Source organism: Echiichthys vipera (genome assembly GCF_963691815.1).
Source record: "Echiichthys vipera genome assembly, chromosome: 7".
Taxonomy (NCBI): domain Eukaryota; kingdom Metazoa; phylum Chordata; class Actinopteri; order Perciformes; family Trachinidae; genus Echiichthys; species Echiichthys vipera.
The window spans coordinates 16,572,007-16,584,939 of NC_139832.1; the positions used below are offsets into that span (position 1 = coordinate 16,572,007).

Genomic DNA, 12,933 nt, shown 5'->3' on the forward strand with positions numbered 1-12,933 from the left:
ACTTCTAACAAGTAATTTATATTTCGTTTTGAAGTCATGACCATTTAATAGCACAGAATAAAATGTCAGTGGCTTTGATAATTGTTTTTATTTTCTCTCCTTTATCAAGTAATCAAAGTAATCCAGTCATGCACTCATTCTCCACTCAACGTGAGAGCCTTTCAAGGTAGCTTCATTCACCCAAACCTCTCAGTGCTCCTCATATTAACGTGCACACAAAAGCTCTTTTGGGCAGGTTGGGCCCAATTGGGGCTCTTCTCCAGTCACAGGTTGGCCAGCTTGTTCTGCTTCTTTTTTCTTCGACTGACTCATTGAGCAGCAATAAAAGGCTCAAACAAAGAAAGGATCAGATCTTGGCAATCATGGGTAATTTACTTTGGCTTAAACTCAAGCCTTTTGAGAGAGCCTTAGTTGTGTTTGTCCTATTATCAATCAACCATAAACATCAGCAGCAAAGCCTTATGAACAGTACGAGTCCCTAATGCTCTGCTTGTTATTAAGCAGATAAAGCCTGTCCCAGGTATATAATCATTAGACTGAGGTGTGTTTCAGTAGGGAGAACCCTAAAACATGCAGGGGGATTGGAGATGCCTGCTATAGAACATGAGGTGGCAGTTCACTGCATATTGTCTTGGTCATCTTCTTGGTGAACCAGCTAGAGGTGCAAACCAGTGCATGTGCCACCAACTGGACCAGTGTGGGACAGCTGGAGCATGCACTGTAGCTCCCCTCTTGTTTAAGAGCTATGAACAGTATCGTTGAATATGTGTTTCTGTTCTTTCTTTCATGCGTCCTGTCTTCTCACTATACTGCTGACAGGCAACACCACATCAAATGAGATCACAGTGAGCAGAAATGAGGGCATGGCAGATATCTTATGGCTAAAATACTTACCACAACTGAGCCTCCAATCATTGTTGAATAGTTATTAATGTAGTCCATGTTATCAGCAGATCTAGTTTCAGCGGTAGAATTTAGTGATTTACTTATCTGCACAATTAGATGCCTGACCACTCTGCTCCTGATCTTAATTTGCAGATAGGTACTCCAAATAGATAGTTGGTGAATGTTTTTTAATTTCACTGCTAATGATCTCAAATTGCAGTCAGTTTAATTTATTGACCAGGACGCTAAGTTGTCAATGGCAAACTTCTCATGTGCATCAAGTGTGATATTGGAATCACTGTACTGTTTATGCCTTCTGTGCAGTTTTACACAATGTACTGTTTATTCATTTTTTTCTGCAGTAATTCTGTATAGGTATAGGGCATACGTTTCAGGTGGGTATTTTAAAAATTGAATTATTGTTATGGGCCAACACTTAGATATTTGCACATCTGCATTTTTGACGAGATTGTATCCAGGTTTAAAATTGTTTGTATGTTCCGTTTTTACTAGTGCATTTAGTCTCCTTTTGTGGAGACCAAACCAAAACACCAAACTATATGGTAAAATTAAATAAAAACATTTTCCTACTTAAATTGGTCTACAGGCAGAAGATAATATAAGAAAAAGCACATCCTACTTAAAAGTCTGAAAATCTAATCAGTCCTTCCCTAATCCAAAATGCGGTAGACATCCAATAAGCCCTCCTCTCAGTATCAGCAATCTCTGCCCCATCTGCTACCCCAAATAATATATTCAAGAACTATATCTGAAACAAACACCAACAATTACCTGTGAATGCTGATGCTGTTTTTTTGTGTCGTTGAGAGTGGTAACACACTGTATCTACCCACTCTGATTGTACTGCAGCTCAGTAACATAGAGAGAAGGGAGGAAATGATCCTCTTTTATTCCTGTCAGCAGTGGGATTGTGCTGAGTCAGAAGCCATGGGTAAATCACATTTGAAGAAAAAAAAACTAAGCAATGAGGCCAGCCAGATACAAACCTTATGCTCTGCTGCTGCACTCGGTCCCCTGCTCTACCTGCTGTACGCTTCTGACAGATTTGCATTGGTTTTGATTAGCCGGAGAGCTTATGGTTTATGAATAGTAGCGGAGTGCATGCTAAAAAGGAAGAAATTGTACTTTTTGCCTCTTTGCACAATCCTTCTGCCTTTTTAGTGTCATGTCCTGGCTGATCTAAATGGAAGCCATAAGTTTCAAGCATCTTGTGCTTCTCTCCTGATCCTGATCCATTAGCTTAGATGACTTGAAGGTTAAGTGCCCACATTTGTACATTCCAGTTTTCATTGGGTACATTTTAGTCCAAATGCAACAACTTTATCTGCTGTCAGCGCTGGAATACTCTGCTCTCACCACTTGCTCTACATAATCCCTTTTATTTTCTGTAATCACTTATGTAAGTTGAATGACCCACAAAGTTAATGTTACTTAAAGCCTTAGATTATGTTAGAAGAATCTTCTTTTTACTGTATTTTAAAATTCTTCATTCATTTCTGGGTCATCCCCAATCCCTCCATGACATAATTTAAGGCCTTATGAGTCAATCAAGATCCTTTAACGTGCATTTTCTTCCCTTAGAGCATCGGTTGGACATAAATTACCCAGTAAGATAGATGGTAAAAGGGTATGTGGACTTCTACATGATTAAACACCATGAAATCCAATAATTTAAATCATTTCGTCGCTCTGTGCTTTGTTTTTCCAGCATAAAGGCTTTTTTTTTTAGCCTAATCACTCAATTCATCATGTTGTCAAATCTGGCTGGGCCGAGGAATAACAAATAATTTGTTACAGGTGCATGTGCATGTGAGGATGCAGACCTAAAGCTTATTGAAACTCAGCTGAATTTATTGTGTGGGCCGTACAAAGCTCCTAATCTCCTAAAACTGCTCTAGTGCCCCCGCAACCAAATCCCTGCAAAACTTGCTCTGCATTTTCTGAGTTAATGCTACCCGAAGGCACTATGTGAGAATGTGTTTTAGGGCGCACTCACACTATCCATCCGTACCGTGCCCTGTGCTTTAGGGTACTTGCCCCCCCGCCCCGCGGGCCAGGCCCGTTTGTACTCACACTACCTGGGCCTCGGCGGAATGCTTCTTGCCTGCCTATGCTTCATCACGCCGTAACACGTCACACGCATTGACTGACATCATCGCGATGCGTCACTTTGTTTACAAATCTTTCCATAGACCTCAGAGTTTTTGTGCGTCTTGTCACAGGCAGTAGGCACAGTACGGTTGCACTTACACTGGTCAAACGAACTAGACTTTACCTGTGAAACGTGCTGGGGCAGGGTACGGATGGACAGTGTGAGTGCACCCTTAATGGTGGCTGCCTCCTATCCGTTGAACAGAGCAGACACCACTTAAAGCTCATATCACAACACAGGCTAAGTAGAAAACTCACAACAACTGGGAGCAGCAGAATAATATATCATCATTTTGCTGTTAGCCCATGGGTAGCACCGGTAGAGAGCCATGGGGTTCACGGTTTTGCGTAATGGCTCTTGAATGCCTTTTTGAGCTTTTCCCTACCTCCCTTGCTTTATGTTATAATTGGTGTGACTTTGAGATATTTAATATGCTGATTTGTTAATAAAAGTAAAAGAAAGTAAAAGGAGACTAAATACTCCTTCTATTCAAGTAGAGGAAATACATGAACTTCAAAGAAGAGCTTAAATATTGTCTGCTTTTTTTTTTTTTAGAAAGATTAATAGAATAGGAGAAGGGAAATGCCAGACTGAGGAAAATTAACTTCAGAATGATATCAGCTTTCACGTTAGCAATCCATATCATAGCAACAGTATTTTCGCCACTTTGTCAGTCTCATGCAGAAGGCCACATGTTTTTTTTCTTTTTTTACAAAGCATTCATTTTCTTGACATTCAGCTCCTCAGAAATGGGTAAAAAATAGCTTTCTCTGCAAAAGTAGACAATGATAATGACAGTGCTGATGATACGTCTGGCCCGCTGCCAGGCTAATAAGAGTGATGCAGGGTGGGGTTAAAGTTTGGTATTTGGAGTGTCTTTTTTTGTATGTGTGTGTGTGTATGTGTGTGAAGTGGGAGGGCTTAAGAGATTAAACCCCAGCCTGGCCACAGTGACGAGAGAAGACCCCTCTGTGGAGCGCTCTCACTGCAGGGAGGCTTCTTCAGTGGTGTCCCATTTGCATGGCTCCCTGTCCTGCTCGGGGGAATTAGCCTTTTCTTTTCCCGTCGTCCCTCCCTCCTTTTTCAACCTTGGAGAGAGTGCTTCCATCCAGCAGCATAGCTCGGTTCTGAGGCAGACAATGGAGCGGAGTATTTAGGACACTTGGCAGGGTAGGCATGTTGAAGGGGATGGGGACACAGGCTGCTAAGTAGCTCATCCAGTCACATAGCCATTGGCATGATAGCTCTTCACAGCAAGGTAAGCACTGTAGAGTCACAACATACACGCATGCCCTCATTGTTTTACTGTGTTTCTTTGATAGCTTCCTGTGGTGATGGTTTTCCACTAATTGATAACCTCCTCCTCTTCTTGACCATGCAATTAAGTAGGGTATTTGTGGCTTATTTTCTGATTACATTTAAACATTAAGTTTGTCAAGTTAATCTGTTGCCTAATGTTGGATTCACACCCTCTAATCCAATAAGGGGATGAATGGGAAATGTTGTGGGGAAGGCTCAACTTGGATTAATCTTTCTGTTGTTTGCCATTTGTTGTAGCTCCCTTATGCAGAATACTTTCCATCGGAGACTGTTCTTTGTGCAATCTGAAGGTATTGATTTTCTCAGTATAATTCAGGATGCACTAATTGCAATATATGATCTCTTCTTCCTTATCTGTATGTGTGTAAGTGTGTAAGCGGCACTCTGTCACTTAGTAATTACAGTTATTTACAGCAGTGTACGGCCATCGTTGAAAGCATGTCGCCACTCTCCTATAGAAGCCAATATCTTTATTGGACAGATGTGGCATGAGGTAATTAAGCTGAGCACTCTTTCTTTATAGAGTGCAAGTCTCCTCTGACCTTTGCCTTTATGGAACAATTTATAATGTGACATGCTTTCCATACTTGGAAGCATGTCACATTAAAAATTGTTCTATGTGTGTGTGTGTGTGTGTGTGTGTGTGTGGGGGGGGGGTTTCTAATGTATCAATGTATCACGCAACTGCAAACTGATTTTATCTTGTGAACGATTTCAGCATTGTGAACAGAATGGTGACATTCAAGTGCCAGACAGAAGAGGCCCCTCATAGTTACCTGCTCTGCTCTGACATTCAGTCTTTTTGGAGTAGTATCTTTGATAGCATTTCATATAATATAATTCAGATAATCTTTGTTCAGCCCATCGACTGACTTTTATGTCCCACTGCCAAGATATACTGTATTTACTGCCATTAGGACTGCACAATATGAGGAAAATATGCAATTACTTGCAACAAATAAACAGTTAATACAGTGTATTCAGTTCTGCCTTTGTACTACTTTCAGTTTACTGCTTAAATACAACAAATTGCTTGTTGAATCAAAAAATGAAAGGTAATGATTTCCAATATTCTTTAATTGAATAAATTGAACTGAACACAAAATGCATCAATAAAAAAAGAATGATACTTATATTTTAAAGAGCAGTTTACTACTGATAATACTCTCTTTCAACAAACTCTAACAATTCCTGACTGCAACACAGCAGTCTTTCGCAGTTGACTTTGCGATGACAATTATAAAACAATATATTGTGCAGCCCTACTATGATCCAGCATTAGTAGTTGAGTCCTACAGATCTGCTCAGTTCAATGGAAACAGAGAGACTAAGATCAGATCAAACTGAAATGTCTTAATGTATATAACAACCATCCAGAGTTGGATGTTCTCTGCTTTGTTTTTGGGTCAAGGCAAGCCCTTAGGTGAAACAATTGGAGAGGGAGTTTCTTCCTATTTACTTGATTCAATGTATTTATTTATGCATATCTACATTTCACTTTTTTTTTCGGATATCGGCTCCAATATTGACTAATCGGAAATCAGATGAATGAGGCTGATCCAGCATTCTGATCCAGTCACTTATTTTTTTTATCAATATCATACACAGCAAGTTAATTATAAGCTACTGTTTGTTGGGTTTCAGGCAGATGCTATATTTTATATTACATTTCAAAATATCTGTTTGAAGTGCACTGGAAGTGTTATTTATTATTTTTGATGCTAAAGAACACTTTGTTATTTGTTAATAAATAATATTAAGCACATTTACATAAGTTTAAACAAGGCTAAATGTTGATGTCAAGCCTGATGCCTTCTCTCACATGGCAAGGTATAAGCTTCATTCATTCTACAGTAGTATCGGATCGGCATTGGGTATCGGCCGATACGCTCAGCCCAGGTATCCGTATCGGATTGGATCGGAAAAAACTGGATCGGTGCATCTCTAATACTCACTCATGATGCCAAAATTATCAGCTGTCATTCCATGTTCACCTTTTGTCAGTCACAATTCAGAAATGGCATCAAATGATGGTTTTGAACAAACTCGTCAAAGACAAAAGTTGCAGTCGTTTTTGTTTTGTTTTTTAAATTCAAGGGACGTGTGATGTCTTTCTGCATTAATTCACAAACAAAACCTGATTTGAGGTTAATGTAATTCATACAGGAGTTCAGCTCCAGATTTCATGGATTAAATGACTGGTGTCATTGATATTCAGGTCAGCTGAGGTTGCTGAGTCTGTGGCCCTGGGGGGCATTGTGTTGACTGCAGGGGTTGGGATAAATAGCTTACATTAGCATGACTGCGTCTATTGGGTGAGAGACAGAGAGAGAGAGAGAGAGAGAGAGAGAGTGAGAGAGAATGAGAGAGAGAGAGAGAGAAAGAGAGAGAGGGGGGGGGGAGAGGGAGGGAGAGACAGACAGTGAACGAGCCATGACAGGATCATCTATAGCTGGATTACATCATGAATAATACTGTACTTCATACTGAGACGTGCAGTCGGTTCTCCGGGTTCAGGAGTTATTGAGGTGTTTTTGCAGGTGATGAACAAAAATAAGTACTAGATTGCACACAACACAACAAGTAACAGCCTGAGAAATGAATGCAGACTTGAATACACAACTTAGTCCATGTTAAATCTGACTGTACCATTTCCTTTATCAATGAATTATTGGACAGTTTTTCATTTGAAAGAGCAAGATGAACTGGATTTTTAGCTGGTAAAAGAAAATATTTCAGATGGCGCTACTATTTACTTGAATGAATTCTGACTGAAGAGGAAAGCAAGCTGTTACATTCAGAAAAATAAAGTAATTTGTTTCTATTAAGTGTTGAGCCAGTTCATGCTTACCCACAGGGGACCGGTGCAACATAAAGCGTGTAGAGAGCAACTTTTTCAGCAGGTGTTGTTTGAGTCCTGGGGTTACTGCTTTATCTGCTGTGTAATAGGCTTGGGTAGCCTATGTGTCTGTATCCTTTAGTTGATTGAATCATTCTGTTGGTCTTCTGGGAGAAAGCCAAGTCCAGTCTTATGTTCCATTCAGATACAATGTACAGTATATTTCTGAGCTGAAGTTGAAGAGACACAAAGGCTGTCTGTGGCCCATTTTGGAAACAAAATCAATGATTTTGTCATGAATAATTCACAAGGTAGATTATTGTATCCCCATTGCTTTGCGGTAAAATAACAATGATTCAGCAAAAACATTGAAGAGATCTCTGCTTGTGTTTAATTCTGGGATGTATGATCAAACAGTATTTAGTCATATCAGGTGTCTGATCCCATCAGATGTGAAATAATTTTTTTCTTCCTTCCATTTCTCGCTCATCATGTCAAACAACATTTCTAAAGTTGGCATTTTAAACACTTTTTCCATACAAATGGAATATGTCATAAAGAAATATGTAGAGAAAGTAGGATACAGTCTTCCTGCCATTTTCAAAATAGGGTCGATGCGGTAAATGGGATGTGTAAACGCCTTTTTCTGAATAAGTTCTGACGAAGCAAACAATTAACGTACATGGCTGACCAGCTGTTGTTGCTTTTGGCGTCTTCTCAGATATTCTCATAACATGTTTTTTGTCTCTGGACGGCATGAAAGATGGCCATTATGAGCTGACATGAAAGAGGTAAAACTTGCCCAATTGAAACAAATCCCTGAAGACCTCTCTGCACTTTCCTCTCAAAGATGCGGTTGTACTGGGCAGATATGAGGCATGTTTGTTTATCATTTCATGAATGTGAATCAGAAAAACAGCAACTGTTTCAGCAGGCTTAGGATAAATAAAGCTAAAAAAGAGAAAGCGATTGAACAGTAATGCCCCTTTAAAGCAGACTAAGTCACTGCTCCCTCCACAAATGGAAGTTAGACACAATGGCTCACTTACTTCTTGTTCCCAGATACCTTATTACTGGATTCCACATATTGTGGCTCAGTATAAGAAATAATACTCTGCCCACACACCCTCTTCCAATTAAGGAATAGTCATACTTATTCTTTTTCTTGCTGAGAGTTGAGCATATCAATAATAGCCCTAATTTAGCTAAGCACAAATACTGGCAACAGTGGGAAACAGCTACCCTGTCAATGGTAAAAAGGCAAGGCAAGTGTTTTTATATTGCGCATTTCAACAAGGTAATTCAAAGTGCTTTACATGAAACAAAGATCAAGAGCCAGGCTAACCGTTTCCCTTTATATAACGCTAGGCTAACCAGCTGCTAGCTTTACCTTCATATTTATTGTAGGTTACAGACATAAGTGTGGTATCAATCTTCTCATAGCTCCAGGCAAGAAAGTGAAAATGCGTATTCACCAGAAGGTCAAACTATTTCTTTAAATACAGTATATGATGTTAAGTAGTGAAAATAAAAACGGTGCATTTTCAGTTTGTTTTTAAAGAGGCATTTTCAGCTCAGAATGATTCATATTATTACATAGTAAATCCCACAAACTGATAAGAACAATGGAAAGTTAATGATAAATGATAAGATAAATATATTGCCATGCCCCACTGCTAACTCAAACTGCTATAACATCAGGGCTGCTAATATTCATTTTCATTAATGAATAACATCCCTTTTATTCTCCTGATTAACTGTTTTGCTTATAAAATCTCAGAAACTCATAAAAATGTCCAGTTTACAATCATTTAAACCAGAGAAGAGCAGCTTAATGTGCCTTTACTGCTGGAGATTTGCATCCTTGTGGAGATCAGACATGACTTGAATGCTGCAGTAGCTGACACTGTGTCTAAGCAGTGCTCATCTTCTCTTCTCCAACTGATTAAGATCAATCCAGCGTTAACCCCATCTTCGCATCCCTTTGCAGGATTACTGCAAATCTGTGTTTAATGACTGATTGTGATGGTGGTGATGTTGACTGTGTTTGGATGTACAGTGTAAGAAGTGATGAATGTGGTGGTGGGGATGGGGTGGGGGGTGTTGGAGCAATGTCTTGTTTTTGAAGTCTACCATTCTCCCTCATCCTCTCCGCCTCTCCTCCCCCACATCACTGAATCTTCCTCAACTGATAAGGAAAGACATTTCTATAAAGTTACCCACTTGATTATGCAGTACACATCAGGCCAGACACAGAAAAAGGAGGGGTTTCACTCACTTTCACTTACCCTATGGCGCCCTTAGGGGGTTATGCGGTCAAGATAAAAAGCACAAATGACAGTACTGGCCATTGGAGTCCAGCAGAAAACCCCCAGAATCTGCCCCTAGCAGCCTCTAATCGGTGTAATATGATTTCTGATTTCTGGTCTCTTTTAGAGCAAGGGGAGTTAAAGCAGAGGGAAAGAGATTGAAATTCAGTGAGCAAAGCAAAAGCTGGGAAATGAAAAAAGAAGAAAAAAAGCCTTGACAAGAAAAAACACCAAAATCTAACCACGAGCAGTTATAGCTCTGGCAATTTCCGGGGCGTGATTTATGGGGGAGAAGAAATGGCCTTGTTTGAGGGTTGTCACGTCTGGGCCTTGTGATTTACTGTGATGATGGGAGCGGTCTCATCATGTGCGTTCCGGCTGTTAAGGTAGACTGAGTGCTAGGAGGCCCCCTTTAATACTGATTATAAGAGCATGGTGCCTTTGTGTGTGGTGCTGGTCTGATGGTTTCTTACAGTATATCAATTCAGTGGCAGTTGTTAATGGGATAGATGGGATTGGCTCTTTCACTGTGTACTGTGATGCTATAATGAGGCTCCTCGTCGTCTCCCCTAATCTCCTAAGTGCATCTATTAAAATCATTTATGATTTATGAGTTACAGATGTTATATTTACATTAGCGATATCGCTGTAGAGTAAGGTGCGCGGAGAGAGAGAGAGAGAGAGAGAGAGAGAGGGTAAGCCTGAGCAAGTTTTAATAAACTTATTTTTTCACTGCTTTTTCTGACTTTAATGGATGAATGTGTGTAATAGATGAGCACAGCGCCCCATGGTTCTTCGTTCCACAACAGCAGTGTTGCTCCAGATTAAAATGAGTGTTTGCATAGTTTCATTGTTGGTCACAAAAGCCCCCCGCAGCACATTAAACTGCGCCCTTTGAAAAGGTGTTGCTAGGATACAGGCCAGCATGAAGATGAAATCCTCTCTGTGTTGCTTTGCTGCAGCTGTACAACTCGGACATTATATCCAACTTATTGAGCATGTGGCGTAGTTGTTCAGTGTGTCCGCCAGTTTGTCTCAATTCATTTTTGTGTGTGTATCCATGCCTTGAATATTTAGTCATACGGCGTTATGTGTAGTTTTGCTTGTGTTGTGCATCATAATCCATTTTCTTGTAATAAGACTCCATTTGTCTGGTGAGTGCTGAGATCTCAATCCTGCCGTCCCACCTCTGAGTCTCTGCCAGCCGACACCTCAGGCTGTGCACAGAGAATCAATAGTGTCTGCCTCATGTTCAATTACACTCTAATCAACACACACCAGTCCAGCACAACCTGGGAATGAATGGACAATATTGAACCTATGCTCAGCACTGTGATGCCAGTAAATGAATATAAATGAATGTGTTAGATTTGGGTGTGAGTTTTGACAGTGTTCGCTGAAAGAGAATGCAGCGCTGAAAAAGCCATTCAAAGTAGAACTAACGGACTAAAATCGCGGTGCAAATGAGATTTTTTTTCGCTACATTATTTCTCTTTCTGCCCTTAAAACGTTGAAAGACTTGGCGATGATGTTATGAATTCACACACTTTGATTGCTGTTATCCACAAGATGACACACACGTTCTCAAATCTAATTTCCCTTAAGGTTTTTTATATCACCATAACGATTAATTATTAATTGATCATGTCAGTTAAAATTATTAATTTGGTTAGTTGGATACTGGTCCATTGGAAGCACATTCAGCATCAGCTGGGTATTGTTTGGAAAAAATTACAATACCAGTATCCTTAAAGTGATACTGATACCAGGAGATTACTTCATTTGATACTTGTTTTGGTGGCATCTCGACTTTACCACACCGCAAACCATATGGGTTGTAGCTGTTGCAGTAGTGGGCCATCACTCGTTGCTTTAAATCAAACAACACTTGCCGTGATTGGCTGCAAGAAAAGCGTACAATTAGACTGTTTTTTAGATCTGGGGTACATGAAGGCGGAGACATTTTGATACTACCTGGTACTGAGTTATTTCACTCCACATAGGTAAAGTTTTATTCCTTACAGATGTAGATTTCTTTCTCTGTTTTTCGGAGCAAAATTGTTTCGCACTCTCCTGTAACAGTATATAAGCCGAAACAGTTTTCTTCAGTGTGAGCTTCTTACCCTCTGTGATGGGGGAGCCTGTGCTATGCTTAATAAAACAGACTATTATAAACACATGAAACATCTTCAGTCGGATCTCATTCGAATATTAATTATATGAAGACAATACATTCATTTCAAATAGAATTTTATCCACCGTCACGGAAAAGCATTCTTCTTTTCGTCCTTGTTAGTGTTCCTGACTCAAACAGCTGTTGCTTTTCATACAGTGTTATTGGGCGTGAGGCTGAAACCTTGTGCTGCGCTGGTGGTTCCTGGTGTGGTGTTATTGTTAATGTCTTGGGGGGGAGTGAGTAAGCAGCGAGGTGCCTGCTCAGCTAAACAAGCGCTCAGGGTTTTTTTTTTTCCTGGCAACCATCAAAATGTCAATCATCAGGCGTCAACCTATCAAGGAACTTGTGCCTTGGAGGCTGACAGGAAGCAGAGATGCAGTAAAAATGCTGTGGCACTGTCTGCCTGTGATCTGCATGAAGGCAGGGATTTGCAGCTGAAGCTTGTCATGTGCTCCGACACAGGTTGATTCTACTACAGTTTCCATATTACACAGAAAGTCTACTATTAATCAGCGACATTTTTGACAATAGACTCATTGCTTAAGGTATTTAAGACACATTTTCTTACCTTGAGCTCTGGGAGCCTTTTATATTTTTTTGTAGACTAAATGAAAAAGTGAAAGTCATTTTTACAATCTGAGAGACACACACATTGTAAATGGTTTTGGAAATAGAAATGTATTTCTGCTTTTTTCATGTGTATTCCTGGCCTTTTGCTTTGGTTTTTTGTTGTAAGAAAATATGTCCAACAAACAAATCCTGCTTTTTATTTAGCATTAGTACCGGTATGCTCTTTTCTGTTGTGAATGAAACCAAAGTTTGGGGCCAAAAAGGAGACATTGTTATTGCTCAATTGAGCCTCTTTGTGCACAGCTGGTCTATATTTTCGTGATATTGGTAAATACTCCAGTCCACCCTGAAGGGCAGTTGAGGTTTTATCATTTTCCTTAAAATTCACTGTACCAACTTACAAATGAAATGTTCTTCTGTAAAAAGTGTCCTATGTTTTGACAGACCCTCTTTCTTACTACTCTAATTTACCTCCTTTAGGAAGAACAGGCAGTCCTGCCAATGTTCCATCAGCTGAGCTTCTAGCTGTACCCCCACCAGGTGGTCCTCACTTCAACATCATGCTGCACCTCACCCTGCTCCTCCATCTCCTGGTTCTCTCTCTCTCCCCTGCAGGTCAGTAGCCCATTCAACTCAAAGGGAATGGCTTAATTAATTGACA

At 40.1% G+C, this 12,933-nt stretch overlaps 1 protein-coding gene across 2 annotated transcripts in view; it reads left to right on the forward strand.

The window, feature by feature from the left end:
* Positions 1-12,933, forward strand: part of LOC310948763 (contactin-1a-like) — a 62,049-nt gene that overhangs the window by 17,901 nt on the left and 31,215 nt on the right. For both annotated transcript variants that reach the window (XM_083915992.1, XM_083915993.1), the window contains exon 2: positions 12,753-12,887. In XM_083915992.1, the coding sequence (XP_083772118.1) occupies positions 12,833-12,887 (55 nt within the window). In that variant the 5' untranslated portion in view covers positions 12,753-12,832. The remainder of the gene's footprint in view (positions 1-12,752; positions 12,888-12,933) is intronic.